Raw genomic sequence first — 27,945 nt, forward strand, 5'->3', positions numbered from 1 at the left:
GCTCCTTGCACCAAGCCAGTGGTGCGCGTCGCCAGTCCGTCCCGGCCTGTTCCCGCTCCTCGCACCAAGCCAGTGGTGCGCGTCGCCAGCCCGGCCCGGCCTGTTCCTGCTCCTCGCACCAAGCCAGTGGTGCGTGTTCCCAGCCCGGCCCGGCCTGTTCCTGCTCCTCGCACCAAGCCAGTGGTGCGCGTCGCCAGCCCGGCCCGGCCTGTTCCTGCTCCTCACACCAAGCCATTGGTGCGCGTCGCCAGTCCGGCCCGGCCTGTTCCCGCTCCTCGCACCAACCTAGTGGTGCGCGTCGCCAGTCCGGCCCGGCCCATTCCTGCTCCTCGCACCAAGCCAGTGGTGCATGTTCCTAGTCCGGTTCGGCCCGTGCCTGCTCCTCGCACCAGACCAGTGGTGTGTGTGTCCAGTCCGGCATGGCCCGTGCCCGTTCCACAGGTGCCTGGTCCGGCACCAGTCAGCAGCTCCAGTCCGGAGCCAGAGTAGTCCGCTCCACCGGTGCCTGATCCAGCTCCGGTCAGCTGCTCCAGTCCGGAGCCAGAGCAGTCCGCTTCACCGGTGCCTGATCCAGCTCCGGTCAGCTGCTCTACTCCGGAGCCAGAGCAGTCCACTCCACCGGGGTCAAGTCCAGATCCGGTCAGCGGCTCCACTCCGGAGCCAGAGTAGTCTGCTCCACCGGTGCCCAGTCCAGCTCCGGTCAGCGGCTCCAGTCCGGAGCCTGAGCAGTCCGCTCCACCGGTGCCCGGTCCAGCTCCGGTCAGCGGCTCCAGTCCAGACCCAGACGTCAGCCCCTCTCCAGGTTCGGGGTCTCCCACACCAGGGTCCAGACAGGGCTTGGAGTATAGTGGGAGGAAGGAGAGGGGAAGCAGCGCGCCGAGGTCCAGACCAGACCAGGGGATTAACAGGGAGGCGGAGAATAGGTCGTTGTCACGCCCGGAGCCCGGAGACGGAGCTTGTCACGCCCTGACTCTGGGGACTCTTATTTGTTGAGTCAGGGTGTGATTTTCTATGTTGTATTTTCTATGTTTGTGATCTAGGTTTTGTAGTTCTATGTTTGGCCGGGTGTGTTTCCCAATCAGAGGCAGCTGTCGCTCGTTGTCTCTGATTGGGGAGCATACGTTTCGTTGGTTTATTGTTTTGTCGTTGTTTATTAAGTTTAAAATAAAGATGTATGCATATCACGCTGCGCCTTGGTCTGACCCGTCTATGAACGAACGTGACAATGCTACAATATTCCCTACTGGATATATTAAAAGCTGATAAACCTGTTAGCATTACTATAATACAATTCATTCGGTGGTGTAAAAAAAAGCACAGCCTTATTAAGCAGACCTCCTTAGGGGGTTGAAATGAATTGATACTTCTGAAAACAAACTGGAGTCTCCTCTCCCAGAAGAGGAGATGAAAAGAGAGGTCAAAGTAGTGGGAGAACAAACACGTCAATTAGGGAAGACAAGCAGGCGTGAAGCTCTGCAGCTCAGACTGTCTTCACAGAGACCCAGGAGACCCACTGCCTTTAACAAAGCACAAAGGAGCTAATAAGGAAATATCATGTGGGCCTTGTGAGTTGTGTCTGTAATCTGCTGACAAGAGGTCAGAATAACTGTCGCCATCTTTACCACAAAATATATTTTACATGCAAATCACTGCCTCACAAAGCCAATACACAACTCTGATGTGGAAGCTCTACTATTGATAAGGATTGTAAGCCTCTTTCCATCCCTCGATTTGGTTTAATGTATCCCAGCAAAGCTTTTCATTACTTTTATGCTCAGTCCCATTTTATTTCTGAAATATTATTAACAATGTCAACTACTGCACTTTTTATTCACCCAGACAGAGAATATGCATTAAACCTGAAACAATAAAATAACTGTGCTATGAAAATATCTTTATTCTTTATTCATGGTAAATGTATATATAACAGAATAGTTATCCCAGCGGGCGGTGTGGCTCTGTGACATGGGATATAGCTGTGTGGGGTGTAGTATCTTGGAGAGATCATGTGGGTGTTTGATTAAATGGGGGGAAGCAGAGCTAATGGAGATGCTGTGTAAATCCCATTGGCAGGGCTGGCGTGGACCTGGCTACAGAAATACACTGAAAATACTCTAGATCAGTATACCTAACTCACAGACTAGTGTAAAATCACACGTATAGGCCTATGTTACTGAAACATATGTACCTATACTGTATGTGCAATTATTAAAGTCATTATTGATCTGAAACCAATTAACATGTTATTGGTGACATCAGTATGAAATATGAAAAAAGTATGTCTTTATATGTTCAATGGAGAATACAACTATAATGTTTGGTATAGACTACGTTCTCTGTATCGCTGGTACTCATATGTTGTGTTTAGGGAGTAAGAATGAGTAAACAATATCAATATGGTCCTGGATGTGGTTGTGGTATCTAAAATAGCCTTTTGCTTTTGTCCTGGAAATATCAGTGTATAAATACTCTATACCTTTTCTTAAATGTGGATAAATGCATGATGTTTGTTCTTTAACCATTAGGTCAAATTCAATTAAAGAATATTTTGGAATATAATGTGGAACACTGCATTGTGATCAAGGCTATGTTGACGATCTGAACATATACAGTATGATACGTTGTAAATGTTGGTAATGTTAAGTGTCATGTACCATAAGAAACTGCTCATGTTGGTAATGTTAAGTGTCATGTACCATAAGAAACTGCTCATGTTGGGAATGTTAAATGTCGTATACCATCCACAAGCTTTACAGCAGTCGTCTGAACTCTCTGTTGCGGACATCCTCATTTCGAAGAGGTTTTCTCACAAAACTGACTGTCCGGACCGAACAGTCGGAGCTACAAACTAAACGAACACGAAAGTGTTGGTTGTTCTGCTCTACGAAGCACACAAGCTTCTGGGGAGTCATCTGAAGGTAACCCAATACCGGGCTGTAAAAATGGCAAAATGTGCCACTAATAACATGACCAGATTGCCAGATATAGGACAGACACTTCAAAACCTTATTCCTTATGATTTCTTTTTTGACTGTCTGTTTTGCCATATACAAATGTGTTATTCAATGTGTTTGTATGGCCTATAGCAGTAAATACCAAATTCAATGTTTCATCAAATCATTAAAAAAAAAAATTTTTTTTTTTTTATACCCACAGGGTCCTAAAATTCAAAATCAAATGGCTAAATGATCAATTTTATGACCGTCTTAAAACAATTACATATGTTAGCTTAGTAGATATTGCGATCTAAGGGCTTAGATAGATCATTGCAGAATAAAACAAGGACTCCGACCCATATGTATCTAAAATACATTTTAATCTTGCTTAGATTCACAATTGTTACAATATTTAGATTCTTTGATCTTTTTCCTTTCACTCTTTAAACATACTGTACAATTAATGAAATGTAAAGAGGTGGTCTACATCAAGGCACAAGACACAGCCATGGTCAGGGAAGCTTGTGGGGGCAGAGCTTGAATGTAGTCTCTGCCCCAGGAGAGAGGAGGGGTGGGGACTCAGGGTCAAACTGTACATGTGCTCTAAGCCAAAACGGGAAAGAACCAATAAGGCCATTCTCACTTCCAACTGGCTTGTATAGAGTAATGATCTGGTGAAAATAGACATAACCGAAGTTTGTTCTTTATTTTTTGTTGTAATGTTTTCTAGGTTGTTTTATCTCCTCATGGTCATAGAGCAGAAATGAATATCGTTAACACAGAGTATGCAAGAGGTATGCAGGAAATTAGTCCTGTAGTTTGAAGGCTGTTTTTTTTAACAGTGAAGAGTTGTCATTTTCAGTTGTCTGTAGTTGGTTCAGGACATGATGTATTGTTGTCTCACTGGAGTGCTAATACTCTGCAGGGAGAGAGAATGGAAGGAAATGACTGGTTATCCTCCTTTCTACTGAACTCTTACTCCCAACTTGTCATCCATAAGACACAGACCAAATTTGAAGGCCGGCAACGTTACAAAGAGACTATCTGAAGAGTACTGAAGTAGAATCGATGTGGAAAGACAGAGGCTGGGGAAAGAGCATTAGAGATACAGTAGAGACAGACAGAGGTTGACAGTCAGAGGCACAGCAGTGGGAAGAGAGAGAAGTGTAGAATGTTGTCATACCATATCCCTGAGGCCTGTTGACACATTCACATAGGTGCTGTCATGCGGCTGTCTCTCCTTCGTCGTCCGAACGCCTTGGCGCCCACGTTGGTTGGGACGAAGTTGCTGTTGCCCATTCCTCCTGATCTGTTCAGGAAGTCAGCCAGGCGGTGGGTGGCACATGTGGCAGTATTGCACGCACGCTTCTGTGCTGTAACGCTGCTTTTAGGAAGAGAAAGGACAGGTCATACATACCTCTCCTAAATTCAGGATTTATTACAAAGATACAAAATGTATAAATTACAATAAAAAGTACAAGGTAATAAATTACTGTTTGCTGGAGAAAATGTATAATATATATCATCAAATTTAAAATGAAGACATTCACACATTCAGAGATCTAAACAATGAGATTCAGCTCAAATTAGTCATTCAACTTACCTCAAATGTATTGTGAATTTACATTTACATAGCAAATACATTGGGGCTTCACCAATATTGTTCAAACTGTTGTGAACTATTAAAGATGTTAAATTGGCGTTGTTTCACTTGAATAATTAAGAAGGAAAATATGTTCTGGTATAAAAAATATGTTTATTAAACAAGAAACCTAGTCACGGTTGAAAGAAGCATTGATTAAGATTTTTGATTTGATTAACAATTGTAATATATTGTGAATGATCTGTATAATAAAGGGATATCATACACCTTAAGATGGAGAAGTGTAACTCGATTATTATTCACTTTCTAAATCTAAAGGATTGGACTCTGCTTTGTACTTATGTATCTTATTCTCTGTCAAAAAAGGGGATTTTAACAAAAGAAAAAGAGAGTAGGGACATTGCGGGACATCAAGGTTTCTCTGCAGTCAGTCAAGCAAGCAAGATCCACATGCATCAGCAATCATCAGGCTAGGATGGAACAGAACAGAGGGGTCAGGTTAACTAGGGCTGATGGAGGGAAGGGCCACTCAGATTTCATCATATGAGTCTCCATAGCTTGCATAGCGGTTGCTCTCAGGCAGGCTGCGTTTCTTGCCAGGCGTGCCACTTCCCGTGTTGGTGCGGGGGTATGTCTGCAATTTGTGCAGCTCTTGGGACAGTTTGCCCAGCACACAGGTGCTGAGGTTGGAGCAACGCTTGGACATGGGTCTATCCAGGCTGTTAGAGAGAGAGACAAACATGCAGAAACAGGCTCATAGTAACCATGGCATGCAGATGCATCCTGCTGTTATCCACATGCTACAGTAATAACACTGTATTCCAACATCATGCATTTCAAAGTCCGTTTTTACTTGCATTTATATAAGAAATAACATTTTAGAGCCATGCTATCAAGTCCAACACAGGCAATTGAAAATAGTCTATAGCTATTATGCCCTCAGTTAATTAGGCTCATGCGGCAATCCTGTTTATAGCATCGTAGTTAAATTATAACAAACAGCACAACTGCTGTCATGCATCCCATTCCTCTTGCACTAATTCACATGCTTTCTTCCATTCTTTAGGGTCATTTATCATTTATCATTCCGCAACAGGCTTTCTCATAAACAATGCTTAAATAATGAATACATAAAAATTAAGTGTTCCAAAAATCCATGCATAGATAATCACAGAGAATATATGTTTTAACTATAGATTTCCCTGTTGATGGTTGGGAGATGTCCATACCTCTGTGTCTTTAAATAAATACCCATAGCTCTGACTGCTATAGGAGGCAGCAAAGGACTGGCCACATATTAACAAGACATTTCGGGTTATATGTTTTCTTGAATAATAGGAAAATGTGTCATCCATATAGTATAAACCAAGTAAACCTAGAGAAAATGAAAATGAATGTTGTTAAAAACAAGTTGTGGAGATGAGGAGAGCTGTACCTACCTATTTCCTTCATTGGCTTGTTGCTCCAGTTCCTCTGAAGTCATTTGCACAAACTCCTTGACGATGGCGTTGAGTAGCCTTCGGGCTTCATAGTCAGTTAGCGTGACTCGGTCTGTCATGGACTCTAAACCAGTTCTGAAAACACATAGGCGATTAGGTTGATCAGACAGAAACTGCACCAGCACTGGGTTAAAAATAGTATGACGTAGGTTATGTGAGTTTGCTCCAGCTAAAAGCGATTGCCTCATGCTTTAAGGGATATCAGCCAAACTCAAAACAATCTTCTAAAAGTGTTCCTTTTAAAAAGCTGACAGGTAGCCAACTTAGAGCTTTATGACTAAATCAATACTGTAGTAAGAATGGTGACCAAGGTCTCTCTATCTGGAATATTGAACACCCATGCATTCTACAACCATTTGGAAATATTCTACATGCAATAGCAATCATCTTAGCCTATTGCTGTGGCATTAAGCTGGATTGTTTCCAAATGGATGGAAGTGGTTAGGAAGTTATAAATAGAATGGCTTTATGAGTCACCGGATTGATTAGATTACGATATCGTAATCCAATTGGATCACATTACTGTAAAGAGGGCATTTAATGTAACGTAATGTATGGATTTCTGTAATCACATCGTGTTATCTGAAAACGAAATAATCTAAATTAGCATGCATAAGATTTATATGGCTGCCAAGATACCTCTTTAGAAAATTATCAATGAAATAACAGCAAATACTAATAGAAAGATAGAAGTATCCCAATGGATCTATGCCCTTTCCTTTTGGGATTGCTATAAATGAACTGTAATCTATACATACATTTCAGTGACTGACTGGACATTGCAGTGTATAAAACATGCTTTGATCCTCACCTGGCGGGAGCTGCATGTGAACTGTACATCTGACAAATGACCAGGAAATAGGCAAAGAGGAGGGCAGAGAGCTTCATCATAACCATGGTCCCTGCGGTAAAACACATTACATCCACAACCACAGAAACTTGGCTTTAAAAACATTCAAATTTCTCTCAAAGCAGAATTGAACAAGCATTTCATCCTGATCAAAACAAACATCTTTGTATGTCCCTACGCATGTAAGCTCCATCCATCTCAGTTTCAGTTCAGTTTCTCCACCCATCCAGGTATCTCACTGTTCTACTGGGAGTGAAGAAGCTCCCCATCTCACTCTCCCTGTCCCAAAGCATTCTCTTCCCTTCTGTGACGAGACAGTCCTACCAAAGTCCCTGTTTCCCTGCTATCAGAGTGAGCCATCTAGTCTCAGTGCTCCCCTCTAACCGAAGAGAGGAGCTGGGCTTGGAGATGCAGTAGCAGACATTGAGAAGGAAGTGATACTATCTAGATTATGAGCTGGAGCCCCAGCCAATCAGCCAGCCAGCCAGCAGCAGCTCCCACAGGAGCCCATGCATTAGTGGAATGAGCTGTAGTCTAAACCCAGCGACCCTCTCACAATCACCTCATCTACCCTTGAAAAGCCATCTGAACTGCATTTCTCTACAGCATCTCACAGAGGGTCAACGGCCTAGGCAAAGTCTACACCATTTATTTCTGTCCCCTCTATCATCACTGGAACACTTTCTGCAGATTTAGCAGAATATCTAATAGCCACAGAAATGACATCCCATCCATGCAAACCCAATGCATCATGTACACAGAAAAGTGGTTGAAATTCTCTACTTACCGTGATTAATTGTTCTCGTGGACGAAGATGGAATGAGTTGAGGTACTTCAAGTTTTGGACCAACTTGTGAATCTGTTGCACCCTGCTACAATGCCCTGTCTTATATATCTACCACTTGGGTTTCTGCATTGACTGAGTAGGTGTTTAATTATCTAATTTTAGCCAATCAGAGCATTCAGCCCCATCCGCTAGCCAATCAGATACCCTACAGCGGTTACCACAAACCAGTAAAGGAGATAGAACACAAATGACGTCATTGTTCTGTCACAAAGTGCTCCATTCACAAAAACCTGCCAGTCATTTGCACCATTTGATATCAGAATTTGCATTGAGGACAGGGCCAAATCAGACAGGCAGACACTGAAATCATCCAAAAATAGTTATACATATTTTAAAGGTCCCAACAATGTTCCATTGCTTTATGTTTTTGAGGAATCAAGAGAATAAGTCATCCTCATTGGACTTGCTGGCAGAGCCACCTACTGTACAAACAGACACATTGCAGCTCTCCAACTCCTGAGATACATTTTGAGTGTACTACACCGTGCTGTTTTCCCAACTCCGGTCCTCCAGTACCCCAACAGCACACATTTTTGTTGTAGCCCCGGACAAAAACACCTGATTCAACTTGTCAAGGGCTTGATGATTAGTTGACAAGTACAATCAGGTGTTCTTGTCCAGGGCCACAACACAAATATGTACTGTTGGGGGTACTGGAGGACTGGAGATGGGAAATGCTGTACTACAGAATTATCAGACAACAACCATGTGTTGTTATATTAATGTAAAATATAAATTTTTGCAAGAGGCAATGCATTCAGTTAGGTTACTTGATAACAACTGTTATAATATTTTAATTTATAATATTGAAACATAATTGTTGAGTTGGTCAGGTTGCTTCATTTAAATTAACATAATTACCAGATTATCCGAATATACAGCATGCTTAGGCCTTTTCTACATAATTTTTTTAATGACATATGTAACATTTGAGACATTATAAATTCAAAGACATTGGCAATTTAAACTAGCTCTGTGAAATGTATGTCTTGTGTTTTTTTTCTAACAATGATATAGTCAATACTTCATATTTCATAATGAATTCCCACCCCCTTCCCCATACAGCACACTGACTCCTCAGTGAACTGCTCTTTTCAGGGAATCGATGGTGTGGCTGACAATATTCGGCCCAGTATCTCAGACCCAATTACAGAGCTGTTGGTCTCTGGGCATCATCTTATTCCCCTTACTTTACATTATTGGGTAAGGTATCGTAAAGCATCCTGCCCAAGAGTCTTCTTTTGCGTCACGGAGGAACCCCATTAGTGTGGATGAGGCTTTTAGTGCTATTGAACAGAGTGCAGGGCCTATGACGGAACCACTAAATCAGGGAAATTGGACAGAGCCGGGTTCCACCCCACTCGGTGCTCCCGGAGAGGTCGGAAACTGTGGTTGTGTAGGCTTACAGGCTTGCCTGACTATAATGTATTGCCACTTCCGAATAAAGGCCTGACTATATGTGAACAGATGCAGCATGACCACATATCTATGGATCATCTCAGTCCCTACCTCAACTTTCTGTTCCCAGTTTCTAACTTTCAATTCAATATAGTAACATTTCCAATCTATTCTGGTCAGAGCATCAACCTGGTGTAAGTTATGTCAGGAGACAGATAATCATTGTCTTATCTGAACAGAGAGGGAGGGAACACTGACATGTGACATGATGCACTGTACTGTATATAGGGTTAGTTGTATCTATTGAAAGGGTGTTGAGACGACAGAAACTCACATTCATTACACCTGCCAAATCAATACTACACAATGATATTGGAATACAATATCAATGCCAAAATTGGAAAGATAATTTCAATGTCAAAGAATGAGACTGTATCATGTGTGTCTGAATGCAACCGTTAATGGTACTCAATGCATACTGTAGGGCAGGCTAAGCATCTCCCGCAAAAAAGTAGGGAATTGAAAGAATGTTTGATTACATGGAATAAACACTGGAGTGTGACACAAGCTTCCGCCACTTGATGCTCTCCATTGAAGGTTTGACCACCTGGAGACTGTGGTGACACAGGGATTACAGACTTAAACATGTACACTTGACCAGGCTGTCCTGTCAGGGCTTCGCTAGGGAATTGGATGGATGTTATCTAGAATCCACTTTGAAATGCAACTTACCTCATCTCTGGCGGAAACAGGAAAGTTTGCAGTGTGCATCCTTGCTGGGACATTAAGGAAATTAGATGTAATCACAGAGCCTAGGTTACCCATCAATCAGAGCTCCTCTGTTCTGTGTGATCACACTGCAGGATGCATCCACCTCTCTGACCTGGCCTGGCCATAGCAGCTCTCTCTCTCTCTCTCTCTCTCTGCATGGGGCTGGTCATGCTCTCTTCTCCTGTGGCATAATGAGGAGAACCCAGTTAATCGCCTGTGCTAAAATTATATTTATGAGAACCAAACAGCAGATTTTTATATTTGTATTAATAATATTTAGATTTATGAAATTACATTATTGTTTGCGTCATTGTGAGTCATGGGTGCAGAGGCCTATGGGAGTAGCTGACTAGAGCTGGCTTGTGCACAATAGAAGACAATAGAAGTCAATAGAAGACAATAGAAGTCAATAGAATATAATAGAAGAGATTATACAACGGGTGATGCTAATCCTGAATGGTGATTGGTTAAAACTGCATTCCAGCTGCTGTCTATTCCACAAGTTACCACCCGCTAAATCTATGACGTTAAAATGCCTATTTACTCTGTTACATCTGACTGCGCAATCCACTGTCTCATCAGCCCAGCCATGCAATTTATAAACTTGATCTCCACTATAAAAAGCATCTAGACATTATCTCACATTTCTTTTAGACTAACATTTAGTTTTCAACAGCGGAGATTTGTATAAACCTTGCTGTCTGTCTCGCCGACATTTGCAACATTGTTTCAATATTCAAATTCGATATCCAGCTGTCCCATAGTAATGAACATGTCGGGAGTCGGGACGAGACAGACAGGCAGGCAGCCATTCTCAGCCAGTTGAAATCATCAATCAGCTGGCATCATTTTTATGGATATATACAAAGAAATATCAATTGAAAAAAGGTAAAACGAAACGAAATGCAGCTAGTTTGCAGTCTTTCCAGCTTCAGTTTGAAGTGATTGTGTTAGCTGTGTTGTTGGCTAGCTCCCAGGCCCTGAACAACAATGTCCTGACGAGTGAGCACATTTTCTATGCCAGGCCTCATTAGCTCATTGACAGAGATTTATTCAAATAAATGTCTCTAGAAAACAGCTTAAACAAATGCAAATGAAGCTCTTTGCTGTTATTCTGGCTTTTTGACGTGACTGTAAGTTAGCCGTAGTTGGCTAGCTAACAAGCAAGGGATAAGAACGTTGCCAGCCAGTATGGCAATGGAACATTTAGAATGAACGACTAGATACAGAACAAAAAGACTGAATGACTGGGTCGCATCTCTAGCAACCGAACCGATAGAACGAACGACCAGCCGGCTTGGGTAGCAACCCTAGATTTGTGTCGGGACTATATCTTGTGGAAGGATGAAATAGTATGAATAAATTAATCAAAATAACATTTTTAATGAAAATATGTCAATCATTATTTGAATATGTTGGTAAGCCATTGTATAAAAGTGATAATGCCCTCGAAGCCGGGCCTAACAACACCCATGCCAATATATCCTCCAAACACTGGCTTCTCAGGCATTATCACTTAAATAGAAGTCAATAGAAGTCAATAGAAGACAATAGAAGACAATAGAAGTCGATAGAAGATAATAGAAGTCAATAGAAGACAATAGAAGTCAATAGAAGACAATAGAAGACAATATAATATAATAGAAGACAATAGAAGACAATAGAATCGAATAGAAGTCAATAGAAGACAATAGAAGACAATAGAAGACAATAGAAGTATACGTGTGTGAATAGATAACAATGACAAGTCATCTGGAGAAAAACGTACACCTAATTAGTTACAGTAAATGACAAAACGTAAGGTTGCTGATGTATATAATGGTTGATGAGGTTATATTAAAGCATCTGTTAAAAAGATGCTTGAACAAAACATCAAACGTCAATATGTTTGATGTTGTGTCTACAGTATTCAAGTAGTACGGCTGATTTTCAGTAAGCACAAGGTCTGTTGGTCAGCCCTTCCCAACACAGTCACAACTGGACATTTCCATTCAACAGTGAGAACAAGTTAATTCAATGATGTCTTTGATTGATGTGTAAAATGCTTCCTGGATAGTTTGTTTTATCTGGGGGGCTGGCAGGAAATAGGAAATAAGTTTGCTTGATAGTCCTCATTAAGTGGCGATAACAAATCCAAATCATTGGGCGAGGTCTGGGGAGACCAGTTTGTTACATTTGGAGAAAAAATTAGCATCTCTGCCAGCTGCCTCAGCAAGAAGGAATGTCTGGCTGGGTAAACAGATATCACTGCTACTAATGAGGAGCAAGTCACCACACACTGAGTGGACAGGCAGTCGATACAGAGGACCTCCAGAATCAACAGGCACACTACTATTTGCTCCAGATTTGGGCCCATATTCATAAAGCATGCCAGTGCTGATCTAGGGTCGGTTTTGACATAGACAGGAGGGACCTGATCCTGGACCGGCACTCCTACTCTGAGACGCTTTATAAATACAGGCCCAGATCTGTGCTTAGGTATGTGGGTAGTGAACAGGCACAGCTTAATAAATTATGTTTCATTTCCTTCAGTTCTGCCAGTAGCCTATGGACAGAGCATAAAGGTGATTCAAATCAAACCAGGTCAACTACAATTGGAAGAGGAAAGTTTGTGCAGCATAATGCATGATAGGGTAACTCTATAAGGGGGTTTCAATTCTTCCCATGCTATGATGACTGTGGCAACCCTGAACCAGTCCTGACTGTCCTGTCTGATGCCACTAGGGAGTGATGTTCCGAATCCACCTCAGACACTGTGCTTCTGTCCCAAATGGCACCATATTCCCTATATAGTGCACTACTTTTAACCAGAGCCCTGCTCAAAAGTAGTGCACTATAAAAGGAATAGGGTGCCATTTGGGACGTAACCTGTGCTTCCCTTAGCCATCACAATAGCGCCATGGTGGTTGCAGGAAGGTTTTTGTATACGTTCTCGACCCAGACAGACCCTTTCACAACCTCTACTCCACCTATACTGCTATCTGCAGGGCCTAAGACACACTACTGGAGGAATGTGTGGTATTTCATTGAAATGGCTGAGTAGGCTTTCCTTCCACACCACAATGTAACCTGTTGGAGGTCAGTTTCTGATCTGAATGATGTCCTCACATTCTCTCGATGCTCCGAAGGGCTTTGACAAGGTTCATTATAGTGCATAGAGCCACTCAGGAAGTTAATGTAGGAAGAAATGTGCCATATAGCGTGAGCATTGCTATTGTAATATTTATTTCTCATTTAACATGCTATGACATAGACATTCTACACATTTGCTTGTAAGTTGCAAGTTGTTTGCATTAATGACTGACACTAAAGTGGGACACTTGGGGAAAGACAATCATCTTTATATTGTAATACCCTTAATGTACAACCCAGACTGCATGCTGCTGCTGGTGTAGCCTACCAAAAAAAATACAATCCAGACAGAATGGCACAATTGTGAAGAAAGTGATTGATCTATTCTTGTATCCTACTGATTGTAGGGTGTTCCAACAACACAGTATAGGGCGAAGTTTATATCCTAATGCAGACGAGGACAAGTTTTACCCCATGACCTAGGTCTTTTTAAATTGTGTTATAGGTTAGGCCTGTGTGTTATAACTGTGTTATATCACATGAATTTGAAATAACTATTGTATTGGATTATTATACAGCATTAGGCTATGAGTTATAGAAATAGCATTGATCTCTTGAATCAATCAAACATTAACCTTGCTTTTGCTGCATAATGCTAATTTGTATAGATATAAGACAGGCTAAACAACACTCACATAGAAAGTATGCTATGACAATGGGATCAGCCAACTTGGACCTAGACATAACACAGTAAATGAAAATCCGTATTCAGAGACACTCAAATAAAAAATGCATGCACACATGACTGTAAGTCGCTTTGGATAAAAGCGTCTGTGAAATGGCATATTATTATTATTATTATTATTATTATTAAATTAGTATGATACAGTGGGGAAAAAATGTATTTAGTCAGCCACCAATTGTGCAAGTTCTCCCACTTAAAAAGATGAGAGAGGCCTGTCATTTTCATCATAGGTACACGTCAACTATGACAGACAAATTGAGAAAAAAAAATCCAGAAAATCACATTGTAGGATTTTTAATGAATTTATTTGCAAATTATGGTGGAAAATAAGTATTTGGTCACCTACAAACAAGCAAGATTTCTGGCTCTCACAGACCTGTAACTTCTTCTTTAAGAGGCTCCTCTGTCCTCCACTCATTACCTGTATTAATGGCACCTGTTTGAACTTGTTATCAGTATAAAGACACCTGTCCACAACCTCAAACAGTCACACTCCAAACTCCACTATGGTCAAGACCAAAGAGCTGTCAAAGGACACCAGAAACAAAATTGTAGACCTGCACCAGGCTGGGAAGACTGAATCTGCAATAGGTAAGCAGCTTGGTTTGAAGAAATCAACTGTGGGAGCAATTATTAGGAAATGGAAGACATACAAGACCACTGATAATCTCCCTCGATCTGGGGCTCCACGCAAGATCTCACCCCGTGGTGTCAAAATGATCACAAGAACGGTGAGCAAAAATCCCAGAACCACACGGAGGGACCTAGTGAATGACCTGCAGAGAGCTGGGACCAAAGTAACAAAGCCTACCATCAGTAACACACTACTCCGCCAGGGACTCAAATCCTGCATTGCCAGACGTGTCCCCCTGCTTAAGCCAGTACATGTCCAGGCCCGTCTGAAGTTTGCTAGAGTGCATTTGGATGATCCAGAAGAGGATTGGGAGAATGTCATATGGTCAGATGAAACCAAAATGTAACTTTTTTGGTAAAAACTCAACTCATCGTGTTTGGAGGACAAAGAATGCTGAGTTGCATCCAAAGAACACCATACCTACTGTGAAGCATGGGGGTAGAAACTTCATGCTTTGGGGCTGTTTTTCTGCAAAGGGACCAGGACGACTGATCTGTGTAAAGGAAAGAATGAATGGGGCCATGTATCGTGAGATTTTGAGTGAAAACCTCCTTCCGTCAGCAAGGGCATTGAAGATGAAATGTGGCTGGGTCTTTTAGCATGACAATGATCCCAAACACACCTCCCGGGCAACGAAGGAGTGGCTTGAAGAAGCATTTCAAGGTCCTGGAGTTGCCTAGCCAGTCTCCAGATCTCAACCCCATAGAAAATCTTTGGAGGGGAGTTGAAAGTCCGTGTTGCCCAGCGACAGCCCCAAAACATCACTGCTCTAGAGGAGATCTGCATGGAGGAATGGGCCAAAATACCAGCAACAGTGTGTGAAAACCTTGTGAAGACTTACAGAAAACGTTTGACCTGTGTCATTGCCAATAAAGGGTATATAACAAAGTATTGAGAAACTTTTGTTATTGACCAAATACTTATTTTCCACCATAATTTGCAAATAAATTCATAAAAAATTCTACAATGTGATTTTCTGGATTCTTTTTTCTCAATTTGTCTGTCATAGTTGACGTGTACCTATGATGAAAATTACAGGCCTCTCTCATCTTTTTAAGTGGGAGAACTTGCACAATTGTTGGCTGACTAAATACTTTTTTTCCCCACTGTATGTTAGGTTTGGTGTGGTGTGTATTAATTTGTGAATGTCCATCATCCATTTCCTATGATATGTTATGAATTACAATTCGTATGATATGTTACGAATTACAATTTGTATGATATGTTACGAATTGCAATTCATACAATATGTTACGAATTTGCGATACGTATGATATCTTATGAATTCCAATTTGTTGTGGCTAACTTTAGCTAGGTGGCTACGTGGCTAATGCTAACATTAGCTAGGTGGCTAATGTTAGCTAGGCTAGATGTTAGGGTTAGGGTTAGGAGTTAGGTTAAAGGGTTAAGCTTAGGGTTAGGGGAAGAATTAGCTAACATGCTAGTTGCAAAGTTGCTAATTACCTAAAATACTCAAATTGTCTGTGATGAGATTTAAACACACAACCTTTGGGTTGCTAGACGTTCTCAATATATGTTATACGCCCACGTTATACTCCCACCCTGACCAACCACCCGCCTTTAGTTTTTGCCTTAAGTAACATTCTGTCTTATGTAACCATAACAAATGTAATATATCATGCTAATTTGAGTATCCCGGAGTTTCGTTTACTATGTCACGTCTAGTCTATGAGAGCAGGCTGGATCAGCGGTGACAAAATATAGCTTTTTTATTCCCAACCTGATGTGTGGTGCCAGCTGGCAGGCAAGTTATGCTGCATGTCAACAAATGGCCAGAAATCATAATTGGGAAATCAAATCCTCAGAAATAGCAGAATCACGATTTGTTAATGGCTAGAATTGATCGAAGGCTGATCAAAGTTCATCGATAGTCATCACAGCTAAACTTCTAGCCAATCTTAGCCTTGTAGAGGGAGAAACATCCTATTGGGAGGGGATAGCAACATGTGCAAGATGATATAGCCTACATAACTCTTTCACAGAGGAGAGGTTAGTCCAGACAGCAAAGTTAGAGATAGAAAAATGGTATTAATAAAGTTATCATCTCTAGTCTCAGCAGTGTCGTATGGACAGGCTTTCTTAGGTCTGTGTAGTTTACTTATTTCCCTTATTGTTATATTGCTGATCCGGCAGCTTGTCAAGCAGAGGAGACCCCGAGGATTCCCTCCTGGACCGTCACCTATCCCTGTCATAGGGAACATTATGTCTCTAGCAACAGAACCGCACGTCTTTATGAAGAAACAGAGTGAAATCCATGGGCAGGTACGGTACTTACCTTATTGTGTCAAAATGGCTTGACTAACCCTCGGCATTTTTTTGTGTTGGCTACTTGTGTGCACACCCATGAAGGCTAGTTTGCTTGTGTTCAAGCCGGTTTAACTCTTGCGGTTTAGCCTATTGAGTGTTGCTTTATGAATACGGATTTTTGCATTACAATAGATGTATTTTATAAATTACAAAACAGAATCTCAAAGTCGCTTTAATTTCATTGGTGGAAAACAGTGCTTAATAAAGTTTGTAATGCATCATCCGGCACACACACACATACCAGAATTCCTAAGTGTGTCAAAGGTTACTTAGGGTGGACGCTCCATTCTTGTCCCTACATCCTGCCTTGCGTCAGCCTAGAAAAAAAGCTCAGAAAAGTGAACAAAGGAGGCTCGGTATTCGCAATGTTTTGGCAGGCTCCAGCTGCTCTTGCAGGGTTTCGAAAAATTGCCACGGTCTGCTTAGTCAGCATGCCTCAGCAAATAGAGTCAGACTGCAGTGAGGACTACTTGCCTATCTCTAGACTAGCCTAATACATAATTTGCAGTTGAGATGTTATGTCATACTGGACTATAGTGTACTTTCTGGACCTATAGTCATATTCTCAAAATTCCCAAATTAAACATATTTAGGGAAAATAAATGGCATATTATCTTGGATGTGTATTTATTCAAGTATTTTATCTAAGATTTTCAGTCTTGATTTGGGAGGCTACTCAACAGTGGTGCTGAATGGATATGATGCCATCAGAGAATGCCTGTACCACCAGAGTGAGGTCTTTGCTGACCGGCCATCTCTGCCTTTATTTATGAAAATGACCAAAATGGGAGGTAAGAAAGTCAGTTATAAGGTATTCTGAAATATGCACATTATGACATTGTTATATTGTTATTAGTTATTACATGCAAATACAAGCTTGGTTTTATCCAACTCTCTAGGCTATTTGATGGTATTGAAATCAAAATAGGTCCACATATCCTGAAAATAATATTCAGTATCTTCACACATGCTCAGTAAGGTCTCATTATGTCTGCTCTAATCTCAATATCTTCCTTCTCAGGACTTCTGAATGCTAAATTTGGCAGAGGATGGATTGAGCATCGTAAACTGGCCTGCAACTCCTTTCGTTACTTTGGCAGTGTTCAGAAGCCCCTCGAACAGAAGATCTTGGAAGAGTGCATGTTTTTTGTGGATGCCATCGATGAGCACAAAGGGAAACCCTTTAACCCAAAGCACCTGGTGACCAATGCTGTGTCAAACATCACCAACCTCATCATCTTCGGCGAGCGTTTCACGTACGACGACTGTGACTTCCAGCACATGATCGAGATCTTCAGTGAGAATGTGGAGCTGGCCGTCAGCGGCTGGGCCTTCCTTTACAACGCCTTCCCATGGATCAAGTACCTCCCCTTCGGAAAGCACCAGAAGCTGTTCCGCAATGCAGCCAAGGTCTACAACTTCCTGGAGCAGATCATCGGGCGCTTCTCAGAGGGCAGAGTGTGCCAGGCCCCGCGCCACTACATCGATGCCTACCTGGACGAGTTGGAGCAGAGTGCTGGCGACTTGGGCACCACGTTTTCCAGGGAGAACCTGATCTACTCTGTGGGCGAGCTCATCATCGCAGGCACGGAGACCACCACCAACACCCTACGCTGGGCCATGCTCTACATGGCCCTCTACCCCAACATCCAAGGTCAGTGTGCTGCCTTATAGCACAGTAGGTCAGGGTCAATGCCTTGTTCTTACTCAGGCCTCATAGCACCCTGCCTTGTCCTCACTGTAGGTCTCATAGCACCCTGCCTTGTCCTTACTGTAGGTCTCATAGTCCCCTGCCTTGTCCTTACTGTAGGTCTCATAGTCCCCTGCCTTGTCCTTACTGTAGGTCTCATAGTCCCCTGCCTTGTCCTTACTGTAGGTCTCATAGTCCCCTGCCTTGTCCTTATCCTTAGGTATCATAGTCCCCTGCCTTGTCCTTACTGTAGGTCTCATAGTCCCCTGCCTTGTCCTCACTGTAGGTCTCATAGCACCCTGCCTTGTCCTTACTGTAGGTCTCATAGTCCCCTGCCTTGTCCTTACTGTAGGTCTCATAGTCCCCTGCCTTGTCCTTACTGTAGGTCTCATAGTCCCCTGCCTTGTCCTTATCCTTAGGTCTCATAGTCCCCTGCCTTGTCCTTACTGTAGGTCTCATAGTCCCCTGCCTTGTCCTTACTGTAGGTCTCATAGTCCCCTGCCTTGTCCTTATCCTTAGGTCTCATAGTCCCCTGCCTTGTCCTTACTGTAGGTCTCATAGTCCCCTGTCTTGTCCTTATCCTTAGGTCTCATAGTCCCCTGCCTTGTCCTTACTGTAGGTCTCATATCACCCTGCCTTGTCCTTACAGTAGGTCTCATATCACCCTGCCTTGTCCTTACTCAGGCCTCATCGTGTCAAGTGGCGCAAAAGACCTCCACAAGGTCCCTCCATCTCTTCCTGTCCTGGGCTATTTTATATCTCTTTTCAAATTAGTCCTATTCTGGTATTAAGCTCAGTTTCAACGGTTCGCTAACAGGTCATCCTTGGTCTTTCTTTTTCCTCTTCTCCTCCGGTGTCCAGTAAAGGGACTTGCCATGTCCTTATTTAACCTTTCTCCAAGCCATAATACACAGCAACTTGTATTTGCATAGGTTAGATAACTAAGGTATAGTTTGTTTGTGAACTTTTTATAGATTTTTTGGTTTCAACTGTACAAAGGTATACACTCCCTCCCCTTGGACAGTGAAGCTACAATTGTAAATGTGTCTCCATACTCCACAATTTTAGATTTGAGATCAAATATTTCATATTAGGTGACAGTACAGAATGTCACCTTTTATTTGAGGGTATTTTTTTAAATATATATATATATATATATATGTTTTACCGTTTAGAAGTGAAAGCACTTTATGTAGCTAGTCCCCCCATTTGAAGATGTCATAAGTATTTGGACAAGTTCACTTATAGTGTTTTAAAGTAGTCAAAAATGTAGTATTTGGTCCCATATTCCTTGCACACAATGACTACATCAAGCTGTGACTTTACAAACTTGTTGGATGTATTTACAGCTTGTTTTGGTTGTGTTTTGGATTATGTTTGGCGCAATAGGAAGTGAATGGTGAATAATGTATTGTGTAATTTTGTAGATACTTTTAATGTAAGTAAGTGGTAGCATCCATTAATGATGAATCTCATCATGCAGCCTTACAATGTATTAAAAATCCAAACATATAGCCCAATGTTTGTAGAACAACTAAATTTACATGAATAACTCTAAATTAATTGTCTCCAAACCTATTTATTTGTTAACTGCTCAACACAGAATAGCCTCATGTGCGCACTCCCTCAAATCATTTGGAGACAATATTTATATTTTATTCAGCTTTGTTCAATTGTATTCTTCATACTATAAAATAATGCCACAGAATTATAAGCAAATCTTGTCTGCTAAATGAACTAGTGTAGCCCACAGCCATTTGGCATAGCCAGATCAGGACCTAACATAAGGACAACTCAGAGATGCTAAATGTGTTTATGTTAATTAACGGTCAATTACCGTGAGACAGTTATTTGCTTGACAATCACCGGCTGACGAAATATCGTGACCGCCACAGCCCTAATGCTACCGTGATTATGGATATCATGAATTAGAAATAAAATTACTCCAGTCATCATCCATCATTCATTTCTATTGGGCAAAACATTACCCCAAAAAACTACCAAAACAAACTCCAAATGCATCCAACGAGTGTGTAGAGTCACAAGCTTGATGTAGTCATTGCATGCTAGAAATATGGGACCAATACTAAACATTAGACTGCTTTAATACACTATAAGTGAATTTGTCCAAATACATATGACATCTTCAAATGGGAGGACTAGATATGTAAATATATATGAAAATACCCTCAAATTAAAGGTGACATTCTGTACTGTCGCCTCATATGAAACATTTGATAACAAATACAAAATGCTGGAGTATAGAGCCAAATGTACAATTTTAGCTTCACTGTCCAAATACATATGGAGGGTGTATGTTTGTTTGTAATCAATAGTAGTTGAGTAAGCAACTTTCATTTGCATTGTGTCTAAGTTTGGATTGATAATTGTGTTAACTTTTTTTGATTGATTTTTGTTTCAACTATTTCTCTACTAAGGTATACACTGAGTGTACAAAACATTATGCTCTTTCAGTGATATAGACTGACCAGGTTATTGATGTCACTTGTTAAATCCACTTCAATCAGTCAAATCAAATGTATTTATAATGCCCTTTTTACATCAGCAGATGTCACAAAGTGCTTATACAGAAACCCAGCCTTAAACCCCAAACAGCAAGAAATAATATAATAATAATATGCCATTTAGCAGACACTTTTATCCAAAGCGACTTACAGTCATGCGTGCATACATTTATGTGTATGGGTGGTCCCGGGGATTGAACCCACTACCCTGGCATTACAAGCGCCGTGCTCTACCAGCTGAGCTACAGAGAAATGCAGATGTAGAAGCACGGTGGCTAGGAAAAACTCCCTAGAAAGGCAGGAACCTAGGAAGAAACCTAGAGAGGAACCAGGATCTGAGGTGTGGCCAGTCCTCTTCTGGCTGTGCCGGGTGGTGATTCTAAGAGTATGAAAATGTATGCACTCACTACTGTAAGTCGCTCTGGATAAGAGCATCTGCTAAATGACAAAAATGTACAAATGTAATTGTACATGGCCAGTAAGACCAGATCGTTCTTCAAGATGTTAAAACGTTCCTAGATGACCAGCAATGTCAAATAATAATGACAGTGGTTGTAGAGGGTGTAACAGGTCAGCACCTCAGGAACAAATGTCTGTTGGCTTTTCGTAGTCGAGCATTCAGAGGTCGAGACAGCAGGTGCGGTAGAGAGAGAGAGGGAGGGAGGGAGAGAGAGGGTCAAAAACAGCAGGTCCCGGACAAGGTAGCACGTCCGGTGAACAGGTCAGGGTTTAATTGTAACTGGATCAGCAGCACGAAAAGGTAGTACGTCTGGTGAACTGGTGAAGGTTCCATAGCCACAGGCAAAACAGCAGAAACTGGATCAGCAGCACGACCAGGTGGACTGGGGACAGCAAGGAGTCATCAGGCCAGGTAGTCCTGAGGTATGGTCCTAGGGCTCAGGTCCAGAGCGAGCGAGAGCGAGAGAGAGAGAGAGAGAGAGAGAGAGAAAATTAGAGGGAGTATACTTAAGTTCACACAGGACACCAGATAAGACAGGAGAATTTCACCAGATAGGACAGACTGACCCAAGCACCCCGACACATAGACTATTGCAGCATAGATACTGGAGGCTGAGACGGGGGGGTGGGGGGTCAGGGGACACTGTGGCTCTGTCCGACGATACCCCCGGACAGGGCCAACCAGGCAGGATATCACCCCACCCCCTTTGCCAAAGCACAGCCCCCACACCACTAGAGGGACATCAACAGACCACCAACTTACTACCCTGAGACAAGGCTGAGTACAGCCCACAAAGATATCCTCCACCACACGAGCCAGAGGGGGCGCAAAACCGGACAGGAAGATCATGTCAGTGACTCAACCCACACAAGTCGAGTATAGTGAAAAAAGCCTGCCACTACGTGACACACCCCTCCTAGGGATGGCATGGAAGAGCACTAGTAAGCCAGTGACTCAGCCCCCGTAATAAGGTCAGAGGCAGAGAATCCCAGTGGAGAGAGGGGAGCCGGCCAGGCAGAGACAGCAAGTGCGGTTCGTCACTCCACTCCTTGCCGTTCACTTTCGCACTCCTGGGCCAGACTACACTCAATCATAGGACCTACTGAAGAGATGAGTCTTCAATAAAGACTTAAAGGTCGAGACCGAGTCTGCGTCTCTCACATGGATAGGCAGACCATTCCATAAAAATGTTGCTCTATAGGAGAAAGCCCTGCCTTCAGCTGTTCGCTTAGAAATTCTAGGGACATAAGGAGGCCTGCGTCTTGTGACCGTAGCGTACGTGTAGGTATGTATGGCAGGACCAAATCGGAGAGATAGGTAGGAGCAAGTCCATGTAATACTTCGTAGGTTAGCAGTAAAACCTTGAAATCATCCCTAGCCTTAACAGGAAGCTAAAAAGTAGAGAGGCTAGCACTGTAGTAATATGATCACATTTTGTGGTTCTAGTCAAGATTGTAGCAGCCGTGTTTAGCACTAACGGAAGTTTATTTAGTGCTTTATCCGGATAGCCAGAGAGTAGAGCATTACAGTAGTCTAATCTAAAAGTTACAAAAGCATGGATTAGCTTTCCTGCATCATTTCTGGACAAAGAGTTTCAGATTTTTGCAATGTTACGAAGATGGAAAAAAACTGCCCTTGAAATATTTTTGATACGTTCGTCAAAAGAGAGATCAGGGTCCAGAGCAATGCAGAGGTCCTTCACAGTTTTATTTGAGACGACTGTACAACCATCAAGATTAATTGTCAGATCAAACAGCAGATCTCTGTGTTTCTTGGGACCTAGAACTAGCATCTCTGTTTTGTCCAAGTTTAAAAGTAAAACATTTGCCGCCATCCACTTCCTTATGTCTGAAACACAGGCTTCCAGGGTAGGCAATTTTGGGGCTTCACCATGTTTAATCGAAATGTACAGCTGTGTGTCGTCTGCATAGCAGTGAAAGTTGACATTGTGTTTCCGAATGACATCACCAAGAGGTAGAATATATAGTGAAAACAATTGTGGTCCTAAAACGGAACCTTGAGGAACACTGAAACGTACAATTGATTTGTCAGAGGACAAACCATCCAAAGAGACTAAATGATATCTTTCCGACAGATAAGATCTAAACCATGCAAGAACTTGTCCGTGTAGACCAAAGAGGGTTTCCAATCTCTCAAAAAGAATGTGGTTATCAATGGTGTCAAAAGCGGCACTAAGGTCTAGGAGCACGAGGACAGATGCAGAGCCTTGGTCTGACGCCATTAAAAGGTAATTTACCACCTTCACGAGTGCAGTATCAGTGCTATGATGGGGTCTAAAACCAGACTGGAGCATTTCGTATACATTATTTGTCTTCAGGAAGGCAGTGAGTTGCTGCACAACAGCTTTTTGTAAACATTTTGAGAGGAATGGGAGATTCGATATAGGCTGATAGTTTTTTAAATTTTCCAGGTCAACGTTAGGCTTTTTCAGGAGAGGCTTTATTACTGCCATTTTTTGTGAGTTTGGTACACATCCGGAGGATAGGGAGACGTTTATTATGATTAAAATAGCAGGGCCAAGCACAGGTAGTAGCTCTTTCAGTAGTTTAGTCGATTAGGCAGCTGGACCCTATTCAGTGTAGAACAAGGGGAGGAGACAGGTTAAAGAAAGATTTTGAAGCCTTGAGACAATTGAGACATATGTGTGCCATTCAGAAAGTGAATTGGCAAGACAAAATATTTAAGTGCCTTTGAAGGGGGTATGGTAGTAGGTGCAAGGCACACCGGTTTGAACCGCAACACTGCTGGGGTTTTCACACTAAACAGTTTCCTGTGTATTTTAAGAATGGTCCACCACCCAAAGCACATCCAGCCAACCTGACACAACTGTGGGAAGGATTAGAGTCAACATGGGCCATCATCCATGTGGAACGCTTTCAACACCTGGTAGAGTCCATGCCCCGACAAACTGAGGATGTTCTGAGGGTAAAAGGGGGTGCAACTCAATATTAGGAAGGTGTTCTTAATGTTTTGTACACTCAGTGTATGTCTGTAGATACTAGATAAGGAAGCAGATAGAACACTGTGATTATAAGGTATTGACAGTGTGCTGCTGGTGTTTCCTCTGTGTAGAGAAGGTGCATAAGGAAATTAACAGTGTGATGGGCAGTGGGAAGTCCCCCTCGCTGGAGGACAAACAGAGGATGCCCTATGTGGAAGCGGTGCTACACGAGGTCCTGCGCTTCTGTAACATCGTGCCCCTGGGCATCTTCCGCGCCACCACTCAGGACACACTGGTGAGCGGCTACACCATCCCCAAGGGTACCATGGTCATCACCAACCTGTACTCTGTGCACTTTGATGAGAAGTACTGGTGCGACCCTGGAACCTTCTCACCACAGCGCTTCCTGGACAGCAATGGAAACTTTGTCCGACGGGAAGCATTCCTACCCTTCTCTCTGGGTGAGTCTGGCTTCTTTCCACTCTCAGGCCCCCAAAGAGAGTAGCACACTGTCTCTCACACACATACTGTACACACCCTCTCACTTGAATGCCTCTCCTCTTGCCTAATCCAAATGGTAATGCTTAAATACAGGGTTAATAGTCATCATGGGCATGAAATTCCAATATATTAAAGAGATTCTTCTGTACGTTTGTATACTTTTTAGCCAGTAGTTCTGAAAGTAGCATTCATGAGCCAAAAGTGGTCCCTCAAAATTGCATACTACGTCACATGTGCAGATATGTGCACCACGTCATTGCTCTCTCTCTCTCTGCTGTGTCCACTGAGCTGGGCCCGCCCTGCAACCTCATCGGATAATGCTGGGCAGGCCTCTTGCTAGCTGTCACTCAAATGTGAGAGGCTGAAGCTCATTGGCTAGAACTCAGAGCCCACATGGAGGGAAATGTAGGGAAAATAGCACAGCACAGCTTCAATAAAACAGTCGCTTTCAAACTAGGGATTTCGTGTCTAATTGAGGTAAGACAGTATTTCTGCTCATAGATTATGCATGTATCAACTACACATTGACACATCTAGCCCAAAGCGGGAGGTTTAAAAATACTTTGTTAGTCGCCAAAGTACCAGAGCATGTCTTTAACTGTATTCCCCAGCTATGATCTCATTTAATTATACCTACAATGAGTCAAATGTACTAAAAGCTAGAGCCTCTCCGGTATAACAACAACCTTACGGGTATGAAGGCCCAGTGATCCATCTGAGCACTTAAATAATAGACTGGTGAGCAAGCCTGTCCCTGGGGCTATTGCAGACTACAATGCTGCCATTAATAACGGAAAGTACTGTTAAGACAGAAAGATACCCCATGTCAGTTCAAACAAAACTCATTCTCTCGGTCATACCACCCAGAAATGTGGTTCCCTCTATTGCTCCTCAAGTTGCGCAGTGTATGCAAGTATAAACCTTTTCCCAGCCATATCATGTCATTGGATTAACCTATATCCTAATAAGGTAAACACTAAACAGCTGATAACAGTGATAATAAAGGACCTTTACTATCACTTAACATATACATTGAGTACAGTAGATATGTTGTAATGGTTGAATGTTCACTGGAATACAATAGTCAGTAGTAGCTGGTGTCACTAAATCGGAGGACGGCTCATTGTAATGGCTGGAATGGAATGGTTTGATACCGTTCCGTTGATTTCATGTCAGCCATTACTACGAGCCGTCCTCCCTTCACCAGCCTCCTCTGAGTAGAGTAGATGATACAAAGTATGACATGATCTTCACAAAACTCAATCCATATTGTGTGGTTTGTCCTCAGGGAGGCGTCACTGTTTGGGCGAGCAGCTGGCCAGGATGGAGATGTTCCTGTTCTTCACCAGCATGCTGCAGCGCTTCCACCTGCAGTTCCCCCCCCGGCACAGTGCCAAGCCTCACCCCCAAACTTGGCATGACCCTGCAGCCGCTGCCTTACTCCATCTGCGCCGTCCGCAGGCAGCAGTGACAGATTCTCAGAATGCACTTCCCGAAGGGGTGGGGGGGGGGGGGGGGGTTGGGGGTTTAGTCAGAACAGAACAGGGGTCTAGGGCTTGGACTCCCACCCTGACCTCCAGGGTCTGAACTCCAGTGTTTTACACAGAACTGCTAGAATTCTAAACATCAGCCGATGGTTATTTCTGAGCAATTGCATGTTTGCACAACACCATTTGCAAAGTCATAGGATCACCAGAACTGTTACTGGCGAGATCCTGAAAGATCAGGTGGAACTTCTCAGTAAGTTTAATCGAGAAGATAAGCAGTGTGAATATTTAAACAATACACACACAAATATACTATGAATTAACCTTGAATTAGACTTTTTATCTGTGTCCTTATAATCAAATGTCTCATCTTCCCTGCGGGATTATGTCAATGATTGACAGGATGGACCTCTATGATGGTTCACAGCCCTGTCTTCTCTCTCTCAGCATGCCAAAATGAGAAATGGGAACATTACCCACTGGGCACACACTGGTTGAATCATTGTTTCCACATCATTTCAATGAAATTACGTTGAACCAACGTGGAATAGACGTTGAATTGATGTCTGTGCCCTGTGGGTAGTTTCATCTGTTTCTAGTGTACACTTCAGCTGTTTCTACAGCACAGTGAAAATAAGTAGACTAGCAGCCTTTCCTAGAAGTCTCTGGACATGGTGTTTAGTCTGGTTCTGCGCCATGTAAAGCAGTCTGAACTAACAATGAACCCGATCTCTAGGGAAAAGCCTTCTCTCAGAAAGCTACTGCAATATCCATACTTTGAGAATGTCTTTATGTAATGGTGTCCTTTGTGATTTAAGTCAATTTTACTTTAGTCTATTATGGTCATACTTTGTTATAAGAACAATGCCATTTTGGTGCTATAGGTATCTTTTTTACAATGTTTATAGTTTGCTTTTCCTAAGAGCAATTCAAATTAAATATTTTTTATGCTGCTTGTTCTTTTTCTTCAACATTGAGCATCTATTCTGCTGACAGTATTTCTCTCAATAGCTTATAGGTCTATATTTTCTCTCCCACCCATGCAAAAAATCTTCATATCTAAACTACTGTACAGGACTAGAGTCAGACATGGACATTTGCACTGAGCAGGCAGAATGTGTCCAGACTGGATCGTCCAGGGATACACAGACACAGCCATTATAAATAATCTTAATGTGGTTGGAGCTGAGCCTTAGGGGTGTCACCCATTTCCTTCAGTGACCTCTCACTTCTACTCTTTACTCAACAGACCAAAGGGCTGGAAAAAGACTCCAATGCTGTGCTGTGCATACATCAGACTTACTGGATAATATTTCATATTGATTTGATGCCTCTGGCTATTTTTGGCAGCCAGCATACCTCTATTAACTACTAACTGCACTTCTCAGAAAGTTATGCTGAGGTAGACAGACACTGCCAAGTCGCCTGGATGAGTGCCTTGTCTGTGTGCATTGGAAATGTTGAAACTGTGACATTGTAGTCATTTCAGCAAACATCAGCGTTCAAACTGTGGTTGTGGGCAGGAGGATCTAAACCCTTTAACAGTGGTGCCACCTACTTTTAAGGGCAAAGTTACAGTACTGTTACATTCAAGGGCATTTTTATGCCACACTCAGCACATATAGGCACACACAAAC

At 42.4% G+C, this 27,945-nt stretch overlaps 2 protein-coding genes across 5 annotated transcripts; one reads left to right on the forward strand and one right to left on the reverse strand.

Annotated features, from left to right (window-relative positions):
• Positions 1–3,295: 3,295 nt before the first annotated feature.
• On the reverse strand, positions 3,296–8,225 carry LOC121556197 (calcitonin-1). Of its 4 annotated transcripts, none has more exons than XM_041870100.2 (5): positions 7,067–7,667; positions 6,850–6,940; positions 5,979–6,113; positions 4,120–4,317; positions 3,296–3,855 (listed from the first exon to the last, which is right to left on the reverse strand). In XM_041870100.2, the coding sequence occupies exons 1-4, from the start codon at positions 7,083–7,085 to the stop codon at positions 4,146–4,148; spliced, it is 417 nt and encodes a 138-aa protein (XP_041726034.1). In that variant the 5' UTR covers positions 7,086–7,667; the 3' UTR covers positions 3,296–3,855; positions 4,120–4,145. The 4 variants fall into 4 exon arrangements, with proteins under 4 accessions (XP_041726034.1, XP_041726033.1, XP_041726032.1 ...); XM_041870099.2 differs by having other exon boundaries at positions 4,120–4,320; XM_041870098.2 differs by lacking the exons at positions 3,296–3,855; positions 4,120–4,317 and adding an exon at positions 4,332–5,258.
• An 8,099-nt stretch (positions 8,226–16,324) lies between these two features.
• On the forward strand, positions 16,325–26,320 carry LOC121556199 (vitamin D 25-hydroxylase-like). The gene is given in 6 exon segments (XM_045215943.1): positions 16,325–16,638; positions 17,333–17,474; positions 17,705–18,337; positions 24,452–24,781; positions 26,110–26,198; positions 26,200–26,320. Coding segments are annotated over 6 exon segments (1,527 nt in total). The 5' UTR covers positions 16,325–16,398; the 3' UTR covers positions 26,293–26,320.
• Positions 26,321–27,945: the final 1,625 nt, after the last annotated feature.

Source organism: Coregonus clupeaformis, unplaced genomic scaffold (assembly GCF_020615455.1).
Source record: "Coregonus clupeaformis isolate EN_2021a unplaced genomic scaffold, ASM2061545v1 scaf0562, whole genome shotgun sequence".
In the NCBI taxonomy this organism is placed as follows: domain Eukaryota; kingdom Metazoa; phylum Chordata; class Actinopteri; order Salmoniformes; family Salmonidae; genus Coregonus; species Coregonus clupeaformis.

Bases quoted from the DNA above. Each gene is read 5' to 3' on its own strand.
- LOC121556197 (XM_041870098.2), bottom strand. The intron at 6,114-6,849 runs GTGAGGATCAAA...ATGTGTTTTCAG, and splicing joins TCACATGCAGCTCCCGCCAG to AACTGGTTTAGAGTCCATGA. The intron at 5,259-5,978 runs GTAGGTACAGCT...TCTCTCTAACAG, and splicing joins CAAGCCAATGAAGGAAATAG to CCTGGATAGACCCATGTCCA.